This window comes from Taeniopygia guttata, chromosome 17 (assembly GCF_048771995.1).
Source record: "Taeniopygia guttata chromosome 17, bTaeGut7.mat, whole genome shotgun sequence".
Classification (NCBI taxonomy): domain Eukaryota; kingdom Metazoa; phylum Chordata; class Aves; order Passeriformes; family Estrildidae; genus Taeniopygia; species Taeniopygia guttata.
In genome coordinates this window covers 7,503,662-7,531,524 of record NC_133042.1, presented here as the reverse complement: position 1 = coordinate 7,531,524, position 27,863 = coordinate 7,503,662, and the positions used below count along the sequence as shown (strand labels likewise).

Below are 27,863 nucleotides of genomic sequence, written 5' to 3'. Positions count from 1 at the left end.
GGGAGAAGCGAGGAGAAACAGAAGGACCGAGAGGCACCCGAGCCCGTTCCCGGCCGGGGTCCGCGCCCGCCGCGTCCCCTCAGGGCCGGCCCTTGTTTACCGCCCGCGCGCGGCCCCGCCCCCTCCACATCACGCGACCTCCGCCCGCCGCAGCGCTGACCCCGCCGAGATCCCTCCGCCGCGGGGCTCCGCGGGGGCGCGGCGCCCGCGGGATTGTTTCCCTACGCTCATCCCCCGTGGCGGGAACGTCCCGTGAGGCGGGAGAGGCGAGCGGGGCGGGGAGGGAACGGGAGAGAAGCCGGGAAGCCGGCGGAGAGCGAGGCGGTGAGGCGGGACTAGGTTGTGCGGCGGAGGGATCCGAGGGGCGAAGCGCTGTGATGGGAGGGGGAGGCCGGGCCAAGATGGCGGCGCCCTGTGGGCCGGAGGAGCCCGGAGTGGTAAACAGCTGAGGGGAGGAGAGGGTGAGGTGAGTGCGCCGGGCCGCCCCCCGCCGCCACCGCCGCGGCGACACCGGGGACGGCCGCGGGGACGGGGAGGAGGAGGCAGAACAGAGAGATGAGGGGCGAAGCAGGGAGAAAGGGCTGGGGGAGGAGACGGCAGGAGAAGGGAAGGGGTCGGGGGGATGGGGAAGGCGGGGGGGTGATGTTCCCCCTGCGTCCCCTTTCCTGCCTCCTTCTGCCCCCTTTCCTTCCTTCCAAACTTGCTCCGGGGTGCTGCCCCTCTTACCTCCCCCCCCTCCACCCCCGCGCCCCCCCCCCCCCCCGGGTCCCCCCATCAGCCAAAGCGCCTTTTTAATTATGTGCTTTTCATCGAAAAATGCTCAGCACCCCCATTGCAAAGGCTGAGTAGCGATTGCCAGGTTTCTCCTGCCTTGGTTACTTGCTGAGGAGGTTCCCTTGTCCGGGGTTGGGCTTTAAATAAAGCAGTTGTTAAAGTCTGTCCCCTCGGTGAGGAAGGCTTTTCTCATTTCCTTGCTCCTGGGTAGGTAATGTGAAGTCAGGATGTTGTTTACTTCTACAATAAAACATTTTGCTTCCTGTTATCACAAAGAACTCGGGAGGCTGCAGTTCTGAAGTTTTCACCCTTTGTTTGCTATGGATGCAGCCTCTGTCATTGTTTTATCAGTTTCGGCAGAGCTTCTCTCCTTGCTCTTCGGGGTTGGGCTTTTTTTAATGAGTCTCTTACAAGGCAGTGAGTGAAAGGAAGAACGTGCCTTAAAGGAATGTATGATTCAAAACCCCTGGAAATGACCCAGAAACCAGGATCAGGTTTTGTGTGCAGAACTCTTTCCAGAGCTGCTGTTTCCAGAGAACCTTCCAGTGGGTGCTCATACAGGTTTTCATTCTTTGTGTGCTCTGATCCTGCAGTTTCCTGACATTAACTTCTGGATATAGTTGTTAGAAATCTGTCAGAATTGAAGTGATGCCATTAGGTGAAAAAAAATTCCTCTTCAATTTACATGTGTGAACAACAGGAAGGTAAATCTGTGAAAACTCTGGAAGTACTAATAATCAGTACAAACCTTGGGAATGCATCTGTCTGCTGTTGTCTTTGCTGAGCAGCAATCAGATACTCTGCTTATCAGAAGCAGCTATGCCACACTGAAGTTTAAAATAAAAAATCAGGGGCTTAAAATCCCCTACTCAGTGAAAAGCCTTTTTGCTTTGGTTTGGTTTGTTCATTTGTTCTGGTTTTGTAGCAGCCCAGTTCACCCAGGACTACATTTGTGGGGAATTGCAGGGACTCACACTGATGAAAATATAGTCAGAATATCTAATAAGTCATGAGATAAGCTTTAATTAAAATGATTTTATCTCTGGCTGTGTTTAATCCTGACATCTTAACTCTTTGTAAACTTTATGGTGACTAAAAAAGTGGCATTATTAATGGATTCCCATGTGAGATACACTGGCCAACTGCAGATGTTTTGGTGTTTGGACAAATATTTGTCTTCAGTAACTATTTGTAGTTTAAAATGAATGCTGGCTCTATTTGCAGCTGGACTGCTGGGATGTTGACTTGTCCTGATTCCTGAAATTCTTCCAACTGCCAGGCACCTTCTTGTCAGCCCTGACAGGAGCTGGGGATGTGATTCAGCCTCTGTGCAAACTGAGTGGCCTGGAACGCATGCATGGTGCAAACACACACAAATATCTTTGGAATAGATACCTTTTCATTTGTTAGAAAGAAATCCTTCCCTGTGAGGGTGGTGAGGCCCTGGCACAGAGCAGCTGTGGCTGCCCTGGATCCCTGGCAGTGCCCAAGGCCAGGCTGGATGGGGCTTGGAGCAGCCTGGGCTGGTGGAAGGTGTCCCTGCCCATGGGAGGGGTGGCACTGGATGAGTTTTTGAAGTCCTTTCCAACCCAAACCATTCTGGGATTCTTCAATAATAAGCAAATAAAATAATCAAAGCACTTTGCAGTGGTGGAAGCAGGGGAGGGCACCAGATTTTGTGGCAAGTTGCAGACAGGTGTGTATTTTAAGATTGTTACAGCTTAATGTTTGGTATTATATGTTCATGTGTTTTAATAAACATCATGAGGACAAGTAATGATGTTTCCTTTATTAGCATAAGCATTTCTTTGAGTAGTACATTGAGATCCAGAGTAAAGTTCTTGCAGTGGTGAATTGCTGTCACTTTCCTGGGCATTATTTGTGTTTTGTTTTTACTTTACAGTTACACATCATTTGCTATTCTGTGTAATGCTGGGTTTGATTCTTGCAGCATTTAAAATGCCTTGATGAGTACATTAGATAGGTTGCAGTGGTTTTAAGGTTTACTGAATTGCTGCCTAACTCTGTGAATATTTTAAAAGGTTTCTCTTGGGGGCAGAAAAAAAAATGGTGCAGAGATTTAGAAGTCTCAGTCCTTGTGTTAGTGCCAAGTTTAGAGCTCTCTGATCACCTATTTGTAGTTGAAAAGATTCCTTAGTTGGAGTGACTTTCTGTGTGTAGTGTTAATTAAGTTGTTCTAAAAAGCCAGGGCTTGTTCTTATTTATTTATTTGCTATTAATATATGCAGTTGTGTGTGAGGAATTGCAATAATTCCCTGACTGCCTTTTGTGGCTGGCTGGTTAGCCTGGCTCCTGCCAGAGGGTGAAGTGACAGCCCTTCCATGTTTGGGCTTTTTATGACATGGATTGTTTTTAAACAATTTTCCCTCTGACAGAAATGTGATGAGTAGCAATTAGCAATACTCATTAGCACAGCATAGAGTCCAAAGAATCTTAAATATTGCTGAATATGATTTTCTCTCTTTGTTTGGGCTTGCCAGGCTTTTTTGTGATATTCCTGTTCCCACGTCAGTTAAGCACCTGTAACAGTGTACAGGAGAATGTGTATAATATCAAGTTAGAACTGTAAATAATGATCTAATTTAGTTATGGAATCTAGTATCAGATCTTAATATAACCAAGAAAATATTTACTATTAGAAGAAGCAAGACACATTCATTCTTTGAAGATGAATAAATAAATAAAATTTATTGTATTGCCAGTTGTAGTGATCAGTTTGAAATGAGGTTTAGAGTGTTTAGAGGTATTATTTCTGGGTTGTGAAAAAGGGAATTATCAGCTACTTGCTTTCCTGTGCCACTAGTGGTTTTTCTCCCTGCTGGAACTTTTCATTCATTGCTTATGTCACTTATATAATGGCAATGTTCAGTTTAACTGTGAGGGAAATGTAAGATTGGGCATGGTTAGGAAGCATAAAATGGGCTTCAGTTTTTTGTGTGGTGAAAGGAGGGGGTTAGGCTTAATGCTTTCATGACCAACATTTCAAAGATGGGAGTGAAAAGGGCTGCTGTGTTGTCAATCTGAATTTTTCTTTGAGCACAATTGCTGTAAAATCCGTCTGTCCTCATTCATGGCTTTTGCCAAAGCAATACCTGGGGATGTGACCTGACCCTACCTGCAATAGAAATGAGATGGAAAAGTGAAAATCTGGAGGTTCTGGTGCTGTGGTGTTAAAATTCCCTTTCCTCTTGGGGCAGAGGGGGCAATAACCACTTATTGGCACACCCTAAATTTAACTTGTGCTTAATGAAAGAGATAAAATGCTGCTGTTGATCCCCCTCCCCCAGAGTAGGTGCTCCTGGTGTCTGAATTTGGGTGTTGGCACAGCAAAGGCCAAGGGTGTGTTTGTGGTGTGTCCCCCTCCTCCCCACACCTGCGAGCAGCATAACTGGCACTACCAGCTGCTTTTTCATTTGGCTTGGGATAAAAATACACTGAACAGAAGAACATCTTCTCTTGACAGACATACTTAGACAAGTCATAATCTTTGGGAATACTCTGCTGTCTCTTTCTCTGTTTAGCCTTTTCCAATTAATGTTTCTACAGTCTCTCCCTTTGTCTCGAGTTTGTAGTTTAAACTGTGTGTTGTTAAATTAACTACTGAAAAAAAAATAAATTTAGACTTGGTTCTTGGATTGTTGGCTTCTCCTTTTCCTTCTGTAAGATGGCTCCAAAGCTGTATTGGTGCTTTAATACTTTTTACTAAGTATATCTTAAAGAATGCTCTTGAGTGTAAGAAGTGCTGTGGGTGTGATATTTTCCAGTGAGATTAAAATGCTGCATTGTAAAAGGTATTTAAACTGACTTTTTTCTATGCTTTACTAACCAAGTACTTTAGATCTTTTGTATAAAACTAGTTTTAAAAGTTAGTGAAGAGTCAGTGACTCAAATCACATGGAAAACTTACTTGTTTTAATCCTGTTAGTTGCAAGAATGGCTGCAGGGATGTGGGAATTCTTCTGATGAGGGAATGATTGCAATATTTGGGGATGGAAGCATTGGAGAGGCTCATTTTGTAACTGTGTATTTGAGCAGAAAGCCGTGCTGGTGATGTGATACTGTAAAGGTGTCAGGGATGCCCTGCTCGCAGCACAAGTATCAATTCCAGATACAAAATACCCTGACAGTCAGTGGCTGATCCCACTGTTTCCTAAGGTGATGGGAGCCCCTTAACCTGGCCTGTGCTTATCTACAAGGTTTGAAAATCACATCACAAATTCCTGGTGGGACTGTGATAAATCACACTGACACCACGGAGCTGAACTTCATCTGCCAGAACACGGCCTTTTCTGACTAAAATTAGCCTGTTGCCTGTAAACTACTTACTCAGCTGCCTTTGCCTGAAAAAAGTGTGACATTGATTTAAGACTATTGCTGGAATTTCCTGGCTTGTTCATTTGTGTTGGGCACAGATTTGGAGCATCTCAGTCTCCTTAGAGTTTAAAATGACAATTGACTTTACCTTGAGAAATCCCCCATCGGTATTCCTGGTTTGGGCATGCTATGCATAAATTACACTTCTTTCCAAGGCTTTAGGATTTTGCACTTTGTTATTCTTGCTACATTTTATTCTAAGTGCTCTGTGTTAGTCATTTTAGTAAAAATACCTGAAGAAAGCAGTTTATGTTTCGGCAGATGCAGTGGTGTGCACATGTCAGCAGCGGTGTCGCGGCTCCCTGGGTGCTGACACAAGATCTCTGCTTGTCCAGATCACCCAGAACAGTGAAGTTCTGCCCTAAATAATCATGCTGCTGCCGAGTTTTCCTCACATTAAGGTTTATCTTGGTCTTCAATCCATTTGCTTTTTTAAAGCTGTGGCCATTTGTGTACAGTGAGGTGGCAACATTGACTGGTTTGGTGTAACTTCAGATAAATTTCCACCTCATGAGATGCCTGTGTGTAACATTGCCCCATTTTCAGATGTGCTTTGAAATACTTTTATTAATATTTTGAATACTTTTGGAGTGGAGACTGCTCTCTACTTTAAAGAACTCCAATGCACAATTGAAAAGTTGAAATAAACGCTGCTGGATTTATTGGCACAAGGTCACTCCAGCCATCTGTTTTAGTCAGGGAGCTTGGGAAATGATCCGTTACCTACATGTGTGGTGTTATCAGTGGCTGAGCTCGCCTTATCAGCCTCACCCTTATCTGATGGCAGGGTTTGTGCATGCCACCACAGTGGCACGAAGTTTGAAATCCTCTTACCTACTCAACATTTAACCGGGGTTTTCTCCATCTGTCTGCAGAGCCTGACTTCCAGAACCCATCCAAAATGTGTTTTATGATTTCACCAGGCTGCAGATTTTCCTCTGACAGTATCAGAATCAGTGAAACTGCTGTTGAGGGTTTTACTGGTGGGACAAAGATCTGGTCCGCTATAATAGTATTTCTCAAGGAAAATAAGAAAAAAATCCTTTCACTGGTATAGGATGGGAATCAAAGAGAAGGGAGTTGACAAGGTTTTTATGGGGTAAAAAAGCAGAGATTGGTGTTTCTGCTGCTTTAACTCTTAAAACAGGTTTTGCTTGCAGTTGTTCTGGGGGTGTGGCCATGCATCTCTTTTGTTAACAATACTTTAATGCTGAGGAAGCTGGTGAATCTGTTGCTTAACCATGGCTGAGAGTGTGTCCTTATAGAAACTGGGGGACAGCAAGGCCTGTTTGAAAGATGTGTTCTCAGAAATGAAGGAGTAGTTTCCTTGGAGTGAGCTGCTTCCCCATACAATGTTGCAAATGCAGTCATTGAGTCAATTCAATATTATAATGATTACTAGAAATGGAAAAAGCAGTTGATTCCTCAAAATGACTAACAGAGGGAAGGCTGACTTCTTAGGTTGCATGGATGTGTGGCCTTAAACCTTTTGAAAGGATGGTACCACTCTCTGAGCATTGTTTGTCTTCTAAAGAGCAAGTGCTTTGAGGAAGGAGTTGAAGCTTGGGAGTCTGCACAATGTGGGGAAAAAAACCCAACAAAAACCCCCCCAACCAAAATCCTAAACCACAACAAATGCCAGCTCTGATTTTATGAAAAGCATAGAACCATTCTCCTTTCAGTAGAAAGCAACTTCCCTCACCCCAAGTCTCTATTCTATTATTATCCAAGTCTTGCTCACACTACCAGCCAGTTTTAAGTCTGGAGGTTTAGCATTTTGCCAGCATTGGACTAGAAAGGAAATAGCATTTAAATCTAAACACTTCAGTGATCAGACTCTGCTGGCTGCTGGTACATGACCCAAAGTTTCATTTGGCGTATTCAGTTATGATCATTGAAAACTGAGGTGAGGGGTTTTATGTTGTGCAGTGGTGATTACTGCCATGCTCCAGCCCATTTGTTGCTAGTGAAATGCCAGCTGGGAGTGTGGTGCCATATTGTCACCTTTGAATTTGCTATCAGTGCCAGGTTAAGTAAGCTGATGTCTGGTGGCACTAAGAAAAGTGACCTTGGGCAGTTCTGCAACTGCAGAATGATATGTTGCAAATGACAAAGTTTGCTGGTGGACATGTTAACTCCTGCTGTCCAGTGACATTGTTAAACCTAAATATCCAAGAAAGTAATATGTATATTGGTAATTACAGCATTATCATTTAAAACAGAGCAGTGATCTGTGGTCCTTGGCTAATGCCTAAAAATGTTTTGAATAGAATTTAAAGGCTTAAATTAATTTCTGTGTGTTCAGAATAGAGAAGAATCCTTTCTCTGTAAGATTCTACCTGCCACAAATAAAACTTTAGCAGCTTTTGAAGGGTCACAGTACAAAACCATGGTCTTGTGAAAACCATCTAGTTTGAGATAATTGCACAGCTTAACCTGTGGACAGCTCTGGAAAGGGCAACTGCAGCAGCATTTGGTGTTTTTCAGACTGAGGGCTGACTTCTCATGCAGGGAGTGCACAACTACTGTTCTGTGTAAAAAACTTAATGATGTTCTAAACATAGACCTGGTGTGATAAGGAAGAATATAAATTGTGCCTTTTCTTAACCTCTCTCTGTTTTTTCTTTATTAGTGATCATGAAAGGTGTGTGGCTGACAGCATTGCAGACAGAAGCTCAGCTCATCCACAGAACAGGTGCTGTAAACACAACTGCAATAGAAAAACAATTTTGTGTGTAAACTTGGTATGTGTCAGTCCTGCCTTCCATGGGGGAAGTGAAAAATGTATTCTAGCTTGGAGTGGGAGGGAAGAAGAAGCCCTGCTGATAATGTGAGGTGTGATCTAAAACCAGATTTGTTCTTCCACTGGGAAAGGTTTGGTGTAGGATTCTTCTGCAGCAGCCCTGCTTGAGTTTCCCAACAGCTGCAGCCTGGCCACATTGCAAAGTCTTAAAGCCCAAATCGCTCTGAGTGCAACAATGCAGAGCTCAGGGCAGTGAATTCCTGCCCTGGTCACAGGAGCGGAGGTGTGTATTTTCTTCAGCTTTTAGTCTTATGCAAAGAACTGCAAAGGTGGTTTGAGGATGAGTTGCTGTAAGAACTCAGGAATGGAGTGATTCCAGGCAGCTTTTTGCATTTTTATTCAAAACTTCAGCTTCAGTTTACTGACCTGGAGAGCAAATTGAAAAAATGTGGTAAGAGAATGCTTGGACAGTGTAGATACTGAGGTCTTCTGCAAAACAGTTTAATGTCCTTGTGAAAAACATGAAGAAAACCTTGCTCATGAGTCATTGGCTTTTTGGAAACTCTTACAGCTTTTATTGCAGGTATGGAAACCCTCACAATTCTCTCAGTGTTAAATGGGCACTTGTGTGGAAAAGAAATAGGAGAGATGAGAGGTTTTATATGGAAAGGGAAAAGTTCACTCATCTGCTGTCTCTTCTCTCCTAGTCTGGTAGAAAGACACCAATGAAGAACTTCCTGAAGTTTTAACCTCCACATTCATGTCAGTACGTGCATCATGGCACAGCAAGGAAATGTTGGTGAGCTCCTCTCAATGCTGGATTCTCCAATTCTGGGTGTCCTGGAAGATATAACAACTGTATTCAAAGATAATCTCATCTGTGGTATGCATCCTTTTGTGTACTTTTGGGAAGGGTTTTGCTTTCACATCAATAAAGGTAGAATGATGTGGGATATTTTTTTTCTGTCAAACACTGTCTTTGCAAATGCAGCTTGAAAGGAACTCTTGATATTTGGGTTTGAAATTGCTTTAAGGATTGAGGCTTCTCTTCAGTCCATTGTGCTTAATGGCATGGCTCCTGGAAGGTCTGTTACATAATTGTTAAAACACTATTACAAAATGAATAGCTTTTTCTGAGGCACAGCCTCAGGTGTGAGCTGATGAAACTTTCTTTGTCAAGTATATCTAGAAGGAATTAGGTGTCACCCACAGTATGGGAACCAGTGGGATTTTGTTAACTTAAAAAAAAAAAGAAAAAAAAAAAAAAAGAAAAAATCCTACTCCCAAACAAAACAACAGAGTCAGACTTTGTGAAAAGTGATTGCTGCTGTTGAGGCATCACTTGTGCTGACAGAGCCTTTTCAGAGCATGAGAGCACTGCCAGTGTCCTTGTCCCTGAACTTGTTCTCCTTTATCTGCTGAAGGGAGAGAACATCAAGTCACTGAACACTTTACTGGGTAAAGCACTCTTGCAGCTCAGCTACCTGTGGGGTTTTATGATTAGATAGGAATTGTTGGTTATTAAAAAACCTGGTTCCTTTCCCTGAGCTGAATGCAGTCACTTGAATGGTTTGGAACCAGGAAATGTAGATGAGAGGTCTCATTTTCCCAAAGGTCTGCTAAACACCAAGGACTGCTTTAAGTTAGAAATTGTGTAATAGTTACTTAAAAGTTCTGCAATGTCCTTGTAGCAAGTGCTTCATTTTTAGTGTATTGAGAATGTTTTTGGGTTTTTCCCTTGCTGTTCCTAAACTGACAGACCGTGGGCCTATGCTTGTCAACAACCTGGTGGACTATTACTTGGAAACCAATTCTCAGCAGGCACTGCATATTCTGTCCACTCTGCAAGAGCCTCATGACAAGGTAAAAAAAAAAATCTTGTTATGGCAGATTTTAGCCTGGTATTGAAGCAGCCTTTAAATAGCATCCATTAAAACTCTAGGGGTTCCACTCTGGTGTAGAATTACCTTGCTGTAGAGATGTAGTATCTCTGTAGTAAGAGTAGTTTAAGCTTTAAAAAAAAAAAACTTCAGAGGTCTGTTTCTTACAGAGTTGCTTAAACTGACCCAATTAAGCAAAAAACATCTATAAAGTAAAGGGTTTGGAGGATTAATGTTGTCTCTTTACAGTGCTCCTGCTGCAGGATGTGTTAGCCTAAAACAAATTGGGTATTTTGAGAGCAAGTAAGGATTTAAAATAGATTGGAAATGGCACTATAAATTGGCTGCTGCCCACATTTTTTTTTATTATTTACTTATAAACATTTCAAAGTGCAGTGAATGCTTCTGGCCTGTATAGTTTGCATTTGTCTACCAGTACTCAAAGTTATTGCAGAGTTCTGTTTCCTCTGGGATCTTGTGTATTTGTAAAATGCCCATAGTTTCCATATTGACAAACTGCTGAATATAGACTGGTGAAAAAGAGTATACAGCAGTTAAATATAAATACTTTTCTTTTTCTACCACTCTCTGCAAAATCCTTTGTCAGCATCTACTGGACAAAATTAATGATTATATGGGCAAAGCTGCTACTCGTTTACCCACCCTCTCTCTGCTGGGACATGTGATAAGACGACAACCATCTTGGAAACACAAACTTTCTCAAGCACCTCTCCTGCTTTCATTACTTAAATGTCTCAAGGTAAGAACTGTCAGGGCTGTCTATAAAACATCTGATGTAAACTCACATACAGATGCAAGGCATTTGATTCCTGTTTTGATGTCATTTAGTTAAGCCACACTGCTATTAATATCAGCTGAATACTCTGTGCTGGTGCTGTTATTGGTGACAATCTTGTTTCTAAAAGCCCCTGTCGCTGTGAGTTAGGAATGTTTGTTAAAATTTTCCTGAAATAAGTTAAAGACAAGAGGGCACTTGGTGAGGATGATGAATATCTTGAATGTGAACCTAATGAGAAATACAATAACGTCCCACTGGTGCAATTTGAATTTGTGTGTCCTCTACTTGCAGTGTAGATGGGCCATGCAATGGACTATTCCCAGGTGAAATTACCTTGGAATTAGCAGACTTTCCTTTCTCAGCTACTGACATGCTGGATTACAAGGAGGTAGCTGTTCCCCCAAGCTTTGTGGGTTTTTTCCCTCATCTGCACTGTACCAGTGAATAAGGAATGAAAAGTGCTTTGAGACCTAGAATGCATTGTCAGTAATGGAATTTATTATGATAGTGAAGAATCCACGTTAGTCATGAAGTCACATTTAAATGCACGATGCAGTCAAGTGCTCTTCAAAACAAAACCACCACAAATTTGTAACTGCCAAAGGAGCCAGCTCTAGCTGCTGTTACTGGAACTCCTGTCGTGCCTGACAAGATCTGTTGAGCTTTGCAGTGTGACTGAGGGAGGAATGAAGTGTGTCAGAAAGCTGCTGGGAGTAGGACAGAGATGTGGAAGTTCTGGGGATGTGGACAGAGGGTAGGGATGGACAGGAAATGTGCTCTGATAGATTTTGTGTGACTGAGGGAGAGCAGAGGCTGTAGACACACAGAGGAGGATAAATCCCTAAAAACTGGCTGTCCATCAACCTGAGTGGCTCCTGGGAAATTGGACCCAGAGAGCTCAGCAGCACCTGCCCACAGCCTGACCAGTGGTCTGTGCACCCTGTGCTGACAAAGCAGAGGAGCTACCAAGGAAAATGTGCATTAAACTGAGGAAGCAAGGAAGGAGTTTGAACATTTTCTGTGTCCTTTCCTAAAATCTGATTCTCTCTTCCTGTTTCATCCAGCCACAGGTTTGTACTGCCTGTACATCCCTTTCTTGTTCTAGTCATTGTCTGTATTACTGCTGGGTGAAATTTCCAGCAGCCAGGTTTAGTAGAAAAGCTTCTGACTGCTGTGTTGGTAGCTGGCCAACACCTTTGAACACCCTGCTCAGATCTGCAGTTTCTGAGCCTCTGAATGCTGTGTGTGTTTAGCTCTGGGAATGAAGGAAGGTGGCACATAAGATGCTTCACATACCAGTAATTGTTTTTACTCAGCTGTGGAACTGTGGTGATGTTCCCTTTTTAACTAAGCCAGGTGTTTATGCAGAAAAGCAGCAGAATAGAAGCAGGAATCTCAAATCTGTTTTTTCTTCAAGTTGTTCATTATGAAAAAACACAATAATTTCAAGTTCTGGTAGGTTTCAGAGGGACTGTTTTTCAATAGCGAACTTTTTCCATGATGATGATTCAATGTTCACTTCATCCTTGGAAAAATTTAAGTTCAACACATTTAACTAATGCAGGTTTTTTCCCTTCTTGCAGACTGACACAGATGTAGTAGTACTCACCACAGGTGTCCTAGTGCTAATAACCATGTTGCCAATGATTCCTCAGTCTGGCAAACAGTACCTTCATGATTTCTTTGGTATCTTTGGGCGTCTCTCAGCCTGGTGCTTGCAGAATCCAGGTGAGATTTCAACTTTGTTGCATGCAGTTGTGGTCTGCAGTATCCTTGTGACTCATGTGCAGTTGGTGAGCACATTCTTTTGTGAGACTCTTAGTGGTCTGAGATTATTTAAACACAGCAAATAATGTGTTAAGCCCACAAGCTGTTCTGTTCTTTGAGAGCATGGGGGAGTTCTTTGCTCAGAATTTAGAAGTCTCTTAGAATCTTCCATTTGGTGCTGCTACTGCATGAAATTTCACTGAACCAAAGTACTGCCCTGATGACAGTGAAAAGCAGAGATTGATCTTAATGGAGAGAGAAGGGAAACTGCTAATGTTTCAGGCAGATTTTGGGGAATTTGATATTCCCAGATATAAATGTGGGGGGAGGAAAAATGCAACATGTATAAGAGTTTATTTTAATGTGCAACTATCAATAGTTATGAAGGTTGATAAAACTGGTTTTCTCAGAGCCCTGGCTTTGCTGAATTTGTTGTAAGGGGTCTGATGTCTAACACCAGCAGTATCTGTGAGTGTGGCTCATGGCTGAATGAACAAATGCTGTGTTAAGCACATAGAGCTGCTGTTTAGAGAGCCATTCTGCATTGCAAGTAGGATTGGAACTTCTGAAGTGAATACTAAGATTTGTCAGTTGTGATTGCTTTTGGTGGCTAAAAGCTTTTAGTTTTTACCTTTTGAAGTGAAACAAACCTAGTTTCCTTTTTTAATCATTCAGTCAGTCTTACTCAGGCTCACTGTCTAGAGGAGTTTCAGGTTTTAACTTGAATGAAAACAAAGCTGTGCTTTGAGAATGACAGCACACTGGCTGGAATTAATGGTCCTTATCTTAATTTCTGGGTTTGTTGTGAGCTGATGACTAAGTGTTGCTTGTTTTCTGAGAAGACTCCACAGTTTCAATAGGGACTATTTGTACCTCAGAAGACTTGTTCCAGTTAACATTTCAAATTTAAAAGTACTTTGTTTGCATTCTTAGAACTTCTGTTCTTTTCTCCAATGTAATGAAAAAGATTCTAACTACTTTTTCCAGGTCATGTGGCAGAGATTTATCTTGTCCATCTTCATGCCAGCGTTTATTCTCTCTTTCATCGTCTTTATGGAATGTATCCTTGCAATTTTGTCTCCTTTCTGCGCTCTCACTACAGTATGAAGGAAAACCTGGAGACCTTTGAAGAAGTAGTCAAGGTAAAATGCTGCCCATCTGTGTATTATCTGAGGCAAGGAATTTATAGCTGTATATTCTGATTTATTACAATTAATTTGCCAATTCAGCTGAGGGCTGTTTGACAAAACCATATAAAAATGAGCGGTCTGACTGAAAGCTGAGAGCTCAGTTGGGATCAAGTCTTGAAGCTGTGGTGATGTGTATTAACCTTATCTGTTAAATGTAACTTCCTGAACTATTGGGATCAGTAGTTTGCTCTTCACCTTTGTGTGGTTTAGTAAAATCCAAAGGTGCTGCACTGATAACAAGTCCTTCTTCTTCCCCCCAGCCAATGATGGAACATGTGCGTATTCATCCAGAGTTAGTGACTGGATCCAAGGACCATGAACTGGACCCACGAAGGTATTATATGTTCTCTCTGCTATTAGGAAAGGCTCAAATTTAGCAGCTTTCTGTGGAGTTATTTCAGAAGGTTGCAGCAAAACCTTTTCTGTCAGCATTAGTTTGTGTGGGGGTGTTTTGCCACCCAGATTTGTAGGTGCACCAGGTAAACATGTAGACTTTCCTCATCCCAGCTTTCAGCTGGATGAATAAGCAGAAACTGTTGTGAAAGGTCATTAACAACAATGTTTGGGTTCTAAATTAATTTTGTGTCTGGGATGGCATCTGTCTTCTACTTTACTTTATCTTATTTTTATGACTTAATGGTCAAACATCCTCACAAATATTTAAAACAGTTTTCCTATAATGAATAAAGTGAAACTGCCAGAGGTGCTTCATTGGCTGAAGGTTTGGGTCATATTCCTTGGACTTCTTGAAGTATTTGATGGGATATAAGTGTTTAAAATGGCTTCAGTGTGTCTTGTTTTGGTACCTAGATATTGGTTCAGTTAACAGATCAGTTCTTTTAACAGGTATGTGTTAACATTATCAGCTGTATTAGTTTTCTTTAGCAATAGGCTCATTTGCCTGCAGCAGCACCACTTGCTGCTTTTCTCTTGTCTCCACAGGCCCAGCCACTGAAGAGGAGAATTTGACTCTTGTTGCTGCACAGTAGTGCTCTTGCCCTGCTTTTCAGAGCCACTAGGAAATCACTCCTAACTGGGAACCCATTGAATATCACAATGCTCAATTTTGCAGGGGGGAGGGTGGCACCACTCAGGAGCACAATTGGCACAAACCTTCCAGTGGAAGCCTTCTCTTTTGGTATCTTGGACAGAGAGTATTTTACTTTCTAAAGCAACCCAGCCTTTCATAGACAGCCTTCTGGGCTTTCTCTTCTTTACAGTGAGCTTCCATCCCCTGAAATATTGGGCAGATCTAATCTGGCTGTTTAATTTAGTGAGAAGTAGTTCTCAGGATGAAGGAGGTAGTAATAGTAAAAAACATTCCCCAAACTTGGGAGGAAAAACACAGATCTGAAACTGGCATTGCAGACAGTGTTTTTTTTAAATAATACAGATTCCCTCACTGCTGGCATGTCTAAATTTTGACTACCAACATCTGAGTGTAGTTGAGCTGATTTCTACAGCTGCTGAAGCTCAGGATCAACCAAGTCTTCGTATGCTGTTCCTCCTTTCCAGAGTGCTCCATGGCAGACCATTATGGATCTCTGTGTCAAAGCTGTTTGTCTCCTCTTTGAGACCCCCTCTCACAAGTCATCTGGTTGCAATTTCTGTCTGGTGCCTTGTTCCAGTTTGGCTGGGAGCATGCAAAGCTGCCTGGAACAAATGAGCCATCCTACGAGCCAATTCCTCCTATCTCCAGGAACTTTTGTTTTTAACAATAATTGACTAACTTACTCTTTTGGATCCAAAAACTGTCTGCAGGTGGAAAAGGCTAGAAACTCATGATGTTGTGATAGAATGTGCCAAAATCTCCCTGGACCCTGCAGAAGCCTCCTATGAAGATGGTTATTACTCTGTGTCTCGGAAACTCTGCACAAGCATAAAACATCATCAAACTGACCCCAGTGCCAGCTCTTACATTGATACACAGAGCAGCTATGGTAAGACCTGCCTGATGGCTAATCAATACCCAATTGCTGGAGAAGAACTGGCCCTAGAGCAAAAAAACCCATCTCACTAATTTATCCCACTTAAAGTCTGATTCTTAGGCACCAGAAAGTAAACCATCATTAAAAAAATAAATACAAAGATATATTTTCTGTATGCAGACATGCAGCGTGTTCTCAACATTGTCTCTTCATCCCGTGTCCTCCCTACCCCAAAACAACAAAAAAAAAAAGAAAAAAAAAGCTGCAGTATAATGTACTCAATAGATATTTTCTTGGACTGGAAGAAAAGTCTCTTGCTACAAATGTGTATGTTGAATGGATTTGAAATGCTTTGATGAAAAGCCTTTAAGTTCTAGCCAGAAGAATCAAGGGTTTGTATTTGATGTGTTGGATGCTTTGGAATTTTGATTTTCTTTTTTATTTAACTTTCAGGGACTTCTACCCCATATTCCACTCCTCGGCTAACACTATCACAAATGCCAGGGCAGCTACCTCAGATTCTGAGCCCACAGTCCATGAGGCTGTCAACTGAGCCACAGCAGGTAAAGCAGAAGATGAAGCCCAGCAAGTTTTCATTCTTTGCACTTTCATAGATTCTTGTGCCAGTCTGAAAAATCCATGGTTTTGAGCTGTGCTGTGAATTCTTCAGATGGTGGTGTTCATTTCACATTTAATCTCTGCCTGATTTCCTGTGTGAAGACCTGGATCCAGGTGCTTCACCTGTTCCTTTTCTGAGCTCTGCTGTGTTTTACTCTGTGCACAGGTCACCATCTGGAGCCCTTCTGCAGTGTGTGGTATGACCACGCCACCGACGTCCCCTGGCTTTGTCCCATCAGAGTCATCCCAGTCTGCACCACAACCCTACAGCAAAGCTTTTGGCACATCTGGTACGTGCTGCGTTTCAGAATTAAGCCTTCAAGGTTTGTTTTACTGGAAATTCTGGCTCTAGGTTTGACTGGCAGCTCTTAAATGGGAATGCCACATCATGCCGGTTGATAGGCACTCCTGTGAACTGAGTACCTCACCTAGAGCAGTGCTGATGCAATCTGAGAGGAAATTTGTGAATTCAGTGCCAAAGTCTGAAACAACTTTAGGGAATCCGCACTTTTGTATTGATGAACAGTTGAAAGAGATTTAAGAAGTAAATGCTATGAGGTGGTGTTTAAATGTACAATTCTTCACATACAATGTTCAGCTGAAAGGAGGAAGGGGGAGCCTGCTGAGAGAACTTGTGCTCCTTTTCAGCAGGGGGGAAAGGAACACCTTTGGGAACACCAGCCACATCTCCTCCTCCACCCTGCACTTCAGATGACTTTGTGCATGTTTCACTCCCTTCAGCTGCTGCCACACCTCCTAAAAAGGTATTACAAAGTTCTTCTCCTGAACTAATCTGTTATTTTTTCATTGACTTGCCTTAATGCAGTGACCTTAATTGAGAAAGAAAAATCAGAGTAGGTGGTTTATAAAAAAATTTTGCATTTCACTGCAAAAACTCTTCTAAATGTAGACAACTATTGCCACTTCCAACTGCACGGTTGTCAATGAAAACTAAGGCAATTAATGTGTTCTTTATTTCTTCTGTTTTCCAGGAGGACAAACCAGATTCTGTGAGGCCTTTACTGTACCGACAGCAAAATGTCACAAACAGCGATAAATCATTGGGTAAACTCCATTTTCCTCTCCCCATTACTACAACCTATTGTAAACAACTGCAGTTTTTATTGACACTTGTTCCAATTCCCAAACACTTTTCCACAGGTTTTTTTTCCCCCTGAGCTCTTTGTAGTTCCAGGATCCTGCCTTAACCTGTGATTCGACTTAAAACCTTCTTGTGATGCTTCTGATTTCAATTTAACCATTTAGCTTGAGAGGGTTTTTTTACCTTGCTCTCCTGCATATTTAAAAATACAAATATAAGCTGAAGGCTGAAAAGGGATATCTATTTTTATAAAAGCTGATTCTTTGAGGATGATTATTAGAAGCAGCAAGTTGTATATTAAATTGTGCTTCAGCAAGTTATCTGTCACAAACTGTAAGGCTGCACATAAGGATAGATATGATGCTCCCTCTTAAAGGCCTCTGGAAAATCTTGTTTTTCTATCTACAATTATATTGCTGTACTTGAATCTATTTTAAAGTCCTGTGGAATACTGAAATCAGTAGGTTGAGGAACTCAGCTTTTAGTAGGTAAATGTAGATTCCATTTTCCATTCTGTCATCTACCTCTGTGACAGCTGTAGAAAGGGATTTTGGAACTGTATTTGAGACTTCTGTGCTGTGAATCTTAACCATCTTCAAAGTGGAGATGATAGTGAAATCTAAAGCTGCTTTTCCATGGTATAGTTGTGTAGTACCACTGGAATCTGAATATTCTGAATTCCAAGTTACGAACAGGCAAAGTTTTTCACTGAGTTCCTGATCTGTGACTGAGCTGAGCATGAGATTTCTATCCTGAAGTGTGTATCCCACAGCTGCTGTCTCGGTTTTGATCAGTAACCACATACTGGCAAGTCTGTATTACATCAGATTGTTAAACTTCCTTTTTTCAGGCAGGTGCTGTGTCCTTGTGGAGCCAGCTCAGAAGCTAAAGGGGAGGTTAATGCTAATGTGGAAGTAGAGCAGTCACAGTGCACAGCAGCCACCTTATTTTATTTATCTAATGGGTTAAATTGCAAACAGCACAACACAGAGGTTATGCAATAGCAAATGTTAAGTTTACAAAATTACATTTTGGGATCAGGAGTGACCTGTGACTGATCTCTGTTTTCCATGTGGAATGGAACAGGAGTCAGATACCTTCCTCCTCTGAGGAAGCATCTGAAGGAGGGACACACTTTTATTCTGAGGACCTTGCAGCAGTGAACTTGTGTTTTGTGCTGTGCTAAGGCTGGAGAAAACAGCACCTGTACAACTAACATTTTGTTTTCTGCTTTTTTTTTTTTTTTCAGACATACCCAGTAGTAAAAGTTCAGTAACCTTAAGTGATCTTCCAGAGTTTTTAGGTGGGTTGTCGTTCGAAGATAGCGCTGAGAAGGACAGAGAGGAAGGTAATGTCTGCCCTCCTTACCTACATCTTAGCTAAGGAAATGTTTGTCCTGTTGAAATACCAGATGTATCATGGTGCTCCCCCTCTCCTCAGATGCAATATCTAAAGAGATCTCCGAGATCACGACCGATGCTGAACACATGGTGCCTAGAGGAGGATTTGACTCCCCGTTTTACCGCACAAACGAAAGTCTGTCAGCCTCTCAGAAGAAGACCCACTCAGCAGCCTCCAGTGTTCAGGGACACAGTCAGACCTCTGAGCCTTTAACATCTCTGGACAAGTCTGGGCCTGAGGGTGCACGGGAAACACCCAAACAAACGTTTACTCCCATAGACAAGCCCTGTGGAGGCCCTGGGGAAAGCCCTGCTGGGAACAGGGAAGGAACCTCTGGGGAGCCAAGTATTCTCACTCCCAGCCCTTGTAAAGTACCAGCACAAAGGAGAGTGGTGTTTGGGAGTGGGCAGCCTCCCCTCTATGAGCACCTCTTTGAGGTTGCATTACCAAAGACTGCCTACCTCTTTGTTGGCAAGAAGACTGAGGAGCTGCTAAAGAAAGCCAAGGGAACCCAGGATGAAGACTGTATGTCCTCGACTTCTCCCGTGGAAGTGCTGGACAGGCTGATTCAGCAAGGAGCAGATGCACACACTAAGGAGCTGAACAAGTAGGTGACTGAAAATCTTACTTTGCAGTTACTCTTTTATTGTTACTCTTTTTTGTGTTGGCTTAATTTTAAGCTGTGCTGAAAAAGCAGCTGCACAGTTCCTCCTTAATCTTTTTATACCAACTGACCTTAATTGTACTTTTACCAGGCTATAAGCTCTTTTGAGGTGAACATTCAATTTTTTTACTTAAGCTTACCTGTTAGTGCTGCATTTTCTTTTTCCAGATTGTCTCTGCCAAGCAAATCTGCTGACTGGACTCACTTTGGAGGTGAGGAAATTTCTCATGTTTTGGCAATCTGTTCCTCTATTATTAGACTTGCTTAAACAATGACCTGCATACTTTTTGCTTGTGGGTTTTTAACTAATGCTGCAGAAGGATGATGCCCTCTACTAAGTCATGGTTTATCTGCTTAGCAAATAGCTGTGTTCCAGAGAGATGAGCTGCTTTTTTCATCTTTGAAAAGTGCAAAATTCTAGACACTTCTGCTTTTGACCATTTCAGCCTTGCTAAGCTTCAAAGTGCTGCTGGTCATCTGATAGATCCTTGCACCTTCTCACTGCTCATTCAATCTAAAACTGATGGTTTTTCTTGCTTATTTATGTGTCTGTGTCTTAGTTTTGTGTTCTGAGGGTTCTGTGTTGATGGTGACTTGGCTTTTTTTTCTTAATCAAAGAAGCAATCCATTTGAGGCATATATCCATTGCTTTGGGAAAATGATTTTTGTGTTGAAGAGCAAATAAAGCAGAGAGTGCAGCTCAGTAACCTCTTCTTTGTCCCACTGCAGGTTCTCCCCCTTCAGATGAGATTCACACCCTGAGGAACCAGCTGCTTCTGCTGCACAACCAGCTGCTGTACGAGCGCTTCAAGAGGCAGCAGCACGCGCTGCGCAACCGCCGGCTCCTGCGCAAAGTCATCAAAGCCACGGCTCTGGAGGAGCACAACGCTGCCATGGTGAGCAGGGACGAAGCTCCACCAGCAGCTGGGACACACTGGTGCTGCTAAAAGTGTTAATTGGCCTGGCTGGTGTCTTTTGGTACCACTCAATTAACAGAGAAGCCTCATTTGTCGCGTTATTGAAGGCGATGTTTGTGGAGTGACTCGTGCACAGTTCTGTGGCTGTCATTATTAATGTCAGTAGTTTGTAGTTGACTGCAGGCAGCTGAATCCTTCATGCTTGACCCTTTCTTGCACTTGCCTTTGGATAGTGGCAAAGTCTTCCCTGTGAGTGGAGTGGATGTTCAGTGCCTGGCTAAACACCTTGCTGCATATTTGATAAAGTATTGTCCTTTTGCTCCTCAGATGAGGACTAATAGCAAAAGCTTTGGAAACTCAAGTGTTGTTTTCCAGAGATGTTCACTGTGATAGAATTTGAAGATATAAGTACACTGAACAATGTCTCAGTACAGATTTAGGTGTGTTTCATAATATATTTTCATGTTATAACTAATTCCATCAACAGTTTCGCCTGATAATGTACTGTAAGAGCCAAAAATAAATTTCCAAGTAGTTTTGGAAGATGAACTTTTGCTTCAGCTGTGAGGCCCAAGTCCCTGTTGAAAGCATGAGAGGCAGTGGAAAAACAGCCTATTGCTTATTCATGCTTTGAATGTGGCTGTGAGTTTTCAGCCTGTCCACCCTTACCACCATTTTATCTCCTTTTCAGCCAAAACCAAGCCAAGCCCAAACAGCTTTGAGAACATGCTCTGTATAAAATGTTGTGTGTGTAGAAAAGTGTTTTCCTGCATGATGGTAATGACAGCTTTGCTTGGCTGAGCATAGATGTCCTAGCTGCTATGTAGGAGTCTTGTCTGATGCCTTATGTGGGATTCTTAACAGAAAGATCAGCTGAAACTGCAGGAAAAGGAGATCCAGGCCTTGAAACTGAGTCTGCAGAAAGAACAGGCAAGGTACCACCAGTTTCAGGAGGAACATGATAATATTGTGGCTCAGCTTCACAGCCAGATCCGACAGCTGCAGCACGACCGGGAGGAATTCTACAACCAGAGCCAGGAATTGCAGGTATGAAGCATCAACAGATTTATTGTCTAATTAATGGTTTTAAAAATAACCTTCTTTGTTACAAGGCATGAAATACCTGAGAGAAAGCTGCACATTTTTATTAGAGATGTTGTCCTGATTCAGAATAAGACAGTGCATAATTGAAAGTGCTGAATTTAATATCATCCTTTTATAGTTCTGTTTTGTCCTGTCTTCAACTTGGAAATAGGAGAGGGCAGGTTGTTAGCTGGTTTGGAGGGGTCAGTATAACTTGATTTCCTGGGGGTTTACAGCCTCCCAGCTCTGTGCCCTTGTTGTCCTTAGTGAAGTTTCAGAACCCTGAGTGATTTTTTTTTTTTGTCACTTGAACAGACCAAGCTGGAAGACTGCAGGAACATGATAGCAGATCTGAGGTTAGAGTTGAAGAAGGCAAACAACAAGGTGTGTCACACTGAATTGCTGCTTAGCCAAGTTTCTCAAAAGGTAAGAAAAGTCAGTGTTCCTAGGGTCCCTTTGTGTCTTGCTGATAATTTTTTTATCTGATAGTTTTCATCAGGTCCTTTTTCTTTCTTTAACTGAAAGAAGCCTGTGCTGAGCTCCATAGAGCCTGATACTAATTACACAAAAACAACACATAAAAAGATATTTTGATGAAGAAACTCTAAACTCTGTTAAAGGGCTTCTGAAACTTCTTGTTTTGGTTTTTTTCACAGCAGGGATTTGGAGATTGAGCATTATGAATTTATGTTAAAACTCTGCTAAATCTTGACAACTGAGAGATAGTGTTTATATAGTAAATTGAATGGAAATGAAAAGTTCTTTATGAAAACAATTTATTTAACACTTAACTACCTATGAAGCATTGTATTTTAGGCTTTGTTTCCCTTCTTCATAAAAATAGCCTATGAACACAGTGCCTGTCAGCTGTGACTCTCCTGACCTGTTCATCCCAATGTTGGATTCTGTTCCATTTCCCTTCCCAGCTTTCCAACAGTGAATCGGTGCAACAGCAGATGGAGTTCTTGAACAGGCAGCTGCTGGTTCTTGGGGAGGTCAATGAGCTGTACCTGGAGCAGCTGCAGCACAAGCACACAGACACTAAAAAGGTACCAGTGCAGAGGATTTTTGGGGAGACTTCTCTTGAGGTCATCATCCAGCAGTTACCAGCCCTGAGTTCAGAAGGAAAGGCTTTGTAACTTAATAGACTCTTTGTTCTGAAATTGATTTTCAGGGATTTGATTGTATGTTTGATCTTCTGTTCAGATGTTTTGTGCCCTGTGGGTTTGAGGAATATCTTCAGTGCCCCTTCTGAAAGCTAAGAAGGGGTTGTTGGGGTACACCTGGGGTCTGTTTTAGCCAACTGATGTAAATTCTTAGCAATTTCTTTTCCAAAAGCTAAGACTTTACTGTGCTCAAATGTAACTGACAGCAGATTGTTGGTAAAATAATGCAGGGTAGTAGTGCCAGAATTTGTGGAAAGATCTTAACAAGGATTTTATGGGTTTTGGTGAGGTGTTACTTCAAAATGAGCATCTCAGCCTTCCCACTCAGTCATTTTCCTTTTAAAAGTTAACAGTAACTTCACTGAAACTTCTGTGGTTCATATGGTTTTACTTCCTGACTTCGTAGAAACCTTTTTCTAATTAGAAGCAAGTAAATTGCACAACAATATAACTGTTCCTGCGTGAGAGCACGTAATTAAAGAAGGTGAATAATACACTGAAAAAGTCTTCTACTGGTATTTAATGAAGGTCATGTTGGAAATATGGATTTAAAATAGAGTTTGTCTACTCTAATCCAGTGCAGAACAGGCAAGAGTGCTTTGATGAAAAGAGGTTTTCATAAGGAACATTAATGTGCTAATAAATTCCAGTGATGTGTACTTACTTTAATAGTGTACATCCTCAGCAAGACTGGTTTTTTATATCTGTTTTTAGAAATGCTGCTTTTATTCTGGCTTGCTTTAAAATGTGCCTATTTATAACATCAGAAACATGTCTAAACAGCAATAAAAATAACACAGGATCAAATTAGACTTTACCATTGTGTTGTTTGCTTCGAGGAGGTTGAAATGTTGCACGCTGCTTATCGGAAAGAACTGGAGAAAGCAAAGTTGTGTGTTCAGCAGCAAAGCCAAAGGCTCGATGCTTCCCAGAAAAGGATAGCTGAACTGGAATCTCAGCTTGCAAAAAAGGACCACCTCTTCCTGGAGCAAAAGAAATACCTGGAAGATGTTAAAATCCAAGCAAGGTAGGGACTTCCTGTGTAACATTTTAGCTGTGCTTTGACAGATGCACTGTCACAGCTGAGACAGATCCTGGAGATTTTGGACATTGTGGTTTCTCTTTGCTCAGGGGTCAGCTGCAGGCAGTAGAAAGCAGGTACAAGGCCCAGAAGAAAATCACCCAGGCATTTGAGCTGGAGATCTTGGATCTGTTTGGGCGGCTGGAGAAGAGCAACCTACTGAAAAAACTTGAAGATGATAAAACAGAAGCAGCTGAAGCAGCAGAAGAAAGGTAAGGCTGGTGGTGTGAAATCTGCAGCACCCATGTGGGATTATTGTCAGTTTTGGACTTAAAAACAGTGGATGTTGCAAAGCTGAGTGTGACATAGTTACCCCTGTCTCTCCTGCTTTGCCCCAGAACTGTGAAAGGAAACCTGTTGAAGTATATAGCTATAGGCAGAAAGGGAAAGTAATCAAAGTAATCTGCCCTGGCCAGCATTTCCCTCTCCACTGTTTAATTACTGTGATTTCCTTGACACCGTGTCCTCTCTCTTCCCCAAGCAGGCTGGATTGTGGTAATGAAGATACAGCAGGACACAGTGAAGAAACAATGGGTAGAAATGGAGAGACCAAACCTCCCAGCACCCGAGGCAGCAGTAGCAGTAAGGGGGGCAGCAGCAGCGAGCTCTCCACCCCAGAAAAACCCCAAAACCAGAGGCTGAGCAGTCGTTGGGAGACATCCGTGTTGCTGGAGCCCTCAACTACTGTCCCACTGACTGTAGGGTCACTCCCCAGCTCCAAGAGCTTCCTTGGAATGAAGGCACGAGAATTATTTCGCAACAAGAGTGAGAGCCAGTGTGATGAGGAGGGGGTCACCATCAACAGGCTGTCTGATGCCCTAAAGACTGAACTATGTAAAGATCCAAACATGGAGTCAAAGGTCCCTCCAAGCCCCGAAAACCTCTCACCTAAGCTCCAGGAAAGCAGTGTTGGACAGCTTCATATCATGGACTACAATGAAACTCATCATGACCACAGTTAAAGAGGAAGATAGTCAATCAGTGTTATTTTCATATTCTTGGCATAGAACAGGAGGCGTGAGTGCAAGTTTAACTAAAAGCTTTTATGTTTCTTTGGTCTGAGCAGTGGCTCATGCAGCGGAGCAGGATCGATGGCCAGGAACGGAAGGAGGCTGCTGAATGAATGCAAAGTGGATTTTTGGGTCTGGAATTGAAAATGCCCAGCCTAACTCTTGCTTCTTTCTCAAATTCAGTCCTTAGCAGCGTGTACTAATTTGAAGGGACAACTGTTAGCATTGCAAGTATTTTTTTCCCTTTCTCCGTGCCCCCAGTTGAGTGGCTGCATTTATGAACTTGAGTGCAATATGAGGCCAAATTAACATTTGTGAGTTTACTCTGAATGCTTTGTATTTCTTTGCAAACTTCCCATTTAGAGCAGTTGGTTGTGCTGCCTGTCCAGGTGACTTTGGTTCCTTTCATCCTGGAAAGAAGCAGCACTAGGATTTCCAGTGCATTCTCTATTTTTGCCTGTCCACTGCCCCACATCCCTCAGAGCCCAGCCTTCATTAAGTTGGAGTCTGATTGAATGCCCAAATGTTTAAAGAACATTGTACCTCTGCAGAATGATTCATTCATCCTAATTCATGATCATTGTTTATATTGTCCTTAACATTTCCTGGGAAGTTACATTTGAACAGACAAAAAGGAACTGGAGCTTGTAATGCAGAAGAGACCGTAAATGCTGAAGACTTGTTAAAACACCAGCTTCAGATCTTCTTGGTGTTTGAAGTGTTTGCCTGATTGACTTCACACTGGTTCATGTGGGAAAGCAGTTGGGATGGGAGAAGAGGGAAGAGTAAGCTTTGCTTAAGTAGGGAGAGGATGCTGAACATGGAGGTAGAATTCCAAGCTTATGAAGATCTGCAGAGGAGGATTTGCTTCTCTAATCAGGGAAATGTGCTGCTTCACCCTCCTTCATTTGTTTCTGGTTTGAACAAGACCACCATGTTTTAAGTCCAAGAAATTGGCTTCATTCTTCCTGACAATGCCTTTTCAGGCTTGACTTGGAGAACATGGTTTCCTTTGAGTGCTCTCCTACTCAGATTGCAGCACATTTTTGAGTTCAGCAGTGTTGATTTGGCTCTAGGTCTCTCCCCTTCACCCTCATCCTACTTCCTTAGATGACAAGGCTGAGGAGGAATCCTGCTCCCACTGAAATCAGAATCCTGGCGTGAAGCCTTTTGGTGTTAATAATGTTTCAAGTCAATTATGAGCCTTCTGTGAAGGAGGATTGTGGGATCAGGGCTTGCCAGTGGTCAGACTCAATCTCCTTCAGGACAGAACAGGGCCTGCTGTTAGGAAGGCAGTGCTTGTTTTAAGTGTCCCACGTGGGTCCAGGTGTACTCAGATGGTTCAGGCTTCACAGTTCCCCTGCCTCACTTGTGGCCTCTTCTAAACATTCTGTGGGTGGCAGCTGCTGTTTAAGAACCACCTCATACAGAAATCAAGTCCAAGCACACTTGCATTTGTAGTTTGAATCCCTTCTTAGCCCAGCTGGGAATGAGACTGTCAGAGCAGCTCAGCTCATTCCTGACAGGACTCATCCTCCCATCCCCGCCTCCTCTGGAGCTCCAAGGTCTCAATACATTTCTGCCTGTCTTAAATTATTCTCCGTGTCCTTTCAGTTGGTCAGTCCGAACTCTGAGAGTAGAGGTGAACTTCAGTGGTTGTGTCAAAGCTGACTCTGCATGGAGTAGAGAGTAGAGAGTTGGTTGTAAGTGGCAGCCTGGTTTTGTTGGCGTCTTTAGGCTTTCTCAGACGTAGTGGTAGCAAACGTGGTAGCGCGTGTTTCGGTAAGATTTGGAGCTTTCCTGCCCCTCCCCTGCTGGATCCCAGCCTGGGGACTGAACGGTTTGCACACAAAGGGCCTGATGGGCCAGCTCAGCTGGGAATATTGAAGGAGCTCGTTCCCATCCTGCTCTGCCATGCCCAGGTCTGGTGTTCCCAGGAGAGGCAGGTTTTGTGTCAGTCACAAAAATGCCCTGGCAGCAACGCAAGCTCTTTGATAAGGTGGCTTTTTTTTCTTCTTTTAAACAGGATTTTAGCACCAGGATAGTAATGGAAACCACTTTAGGTTTGTTTATGGACCACAAAGATTATGGAGGAACAAATTTTGCAATTTTCTTTCCTAAGTCTAAAAATCATGGATCTGCTGTATGTAGTTAACTTGCAGTTTGTTTGAAGGGGTCCCATCAGTGAAGTGGAAACAGATTTTTTTAACTGACTGCTTTTAGTTAAATCTAAAATTGCTGTCTTTGTCAAGTTAATCTGTTCCCTGCCTCGCTCTTTGTAAGCATGTTAAACAATCCACATTAAATGCCATAAATATGAAATACAAGGAAATGGTACAATCGTAAGCTAAAGAGAATTTAAACCAAAAGGAGGTTTTGCTGTCCTTATTAGAATGTTCTAAAATGTCAAGGCAGTTGCTTGTGTTTAACTGTGAACAAATAAAATGTATTGTTTTGCACTACTCTGTGTTAAATTCCCTGCCAGACCTTCTTGGGACCAAACACAGGGAAGGGAGTTCAGTGTCCAAACATCCTCCCAGATGGGACAGTCCAGAGCAGGTCGGGGCTGCTGCCCCTTTGCACAGGATTCACCATGAGAAGTTCATTTTTCTGCATGGAGCCAAAGCCTTTTTTTCTTCTGTGACAAACAAACTCACCAAGAATGTGCCACTATAATCCATAAATGAATTGCAAACAGTTCAGTGCTGCAAGTCTGCGGGTGAGCTTCTGCATGGCCTTGCTCCTGCAGGCCAGAATTGCATAGTGATTAGAGAAATTAATAGCTGGAAATGTCAGAGCCTTGTTTGCAAAGCTGAGGCTGCTGTCAGGAGTTGGCTCTGTCTGTGCTTTTCCCTTCCATGCAATGCATACACGAGAACATTTCCTCAGACTGTGAGGAATTTTGGGGCCACTTTGTTCTAGTGAGGTAAGGTTGTTCTCTTGTTTTGCTTTTTACCCAGACTGGCACTTTCTCACTGGTTCTGGTCTTTCATTGGTTTTTGTTTGTGGGGTGTTTTTTTCTTCCCTTCTTGAAATAAATGAATATTTAGAAGATTGCTCAAAGCAGTTTAGTAATCCATACACAAGCCTCAGCATTCCCATTGAGGGCTAAGTATAATTCTTAAATATGAGCAACAAAGGCAAGGGTCTAAGTTGTGCAAGTGACACATTGTGAAAATGCTTTGGCCAAGTAATGTTTATGGAGAATTTCATATAGAAAATACCATAAATATGATCTTAGGGTTCAGTGACACAGAAAGTTGTTTGGCTGCACTGGGATTAGTTCTACAACATGGGGTAGTAAAATGAAAACAAATCACAAAGTGAATTTAACTTGCCCTTACA

General features: G+C 42.5%; 1 protein-coding gene across 11 annotated transcripts; it reads left to right on the top strand.

Moving 5' to 3' along the window:
* On the top strand, positions 1–26,980 carry TSC1 (TSC complex subunit 1). Of its 11 annotated transcripts, none has more exons than XM_030286750.4 (23): positions 1–324; positions 7,802–7,864; positions 8,620–8,795; positions 9,672–9,775; positions 10,400–10,552; positions 12,175–12,319; positions 13,346–13,500; positions 13,809–13,882; positions 15,310–15,488; positions 15,930–16,039; positions 16,261–16,384; positions 16,743–16,858; positions 17,087–17,159; positions 18,446–18,544; positions 18,637–19,204; positions 19,430–19,473; positions 19,991–20,157; positions 21,043–21,225; positions 21,577–21,687; positions 22,188–22,310; positions 23,267–23,454; positions 23,559–23,720; positions 23,990–26,980. In XM_030286750.4, exons 3-23 carry the CDS (start codon positions 8,690–8,692, stop codon positions 24,468–24,470), a joined length of 3,465 nt encoding a protein of 1,154 aa, XP_030142610.4. In that variant the 5' UTR covers positions 1–324; positions 7,802–7,864; positions 8,620–8,689; the 3' UTR covers positions 24,471–26,980. The 11 variants fall into 11 exon arrangements, with proteins under 11 accessions (XP_030142610.4, XP_030142613.4, XP_030142617.4 ...); XM_030286753.4 differs by having other exon boundaries at positions 2–324; positions 23,993–26,980; XM_030286757.4 differs by lacking the exon at positions 1–324 and adding an exon at positions 326–466 and having other exon boundaries at positions 16,746–16,858; positions 23,993–26,980.
* Positions 26,981–27,863: the final 883 nt, after the last annotated feature.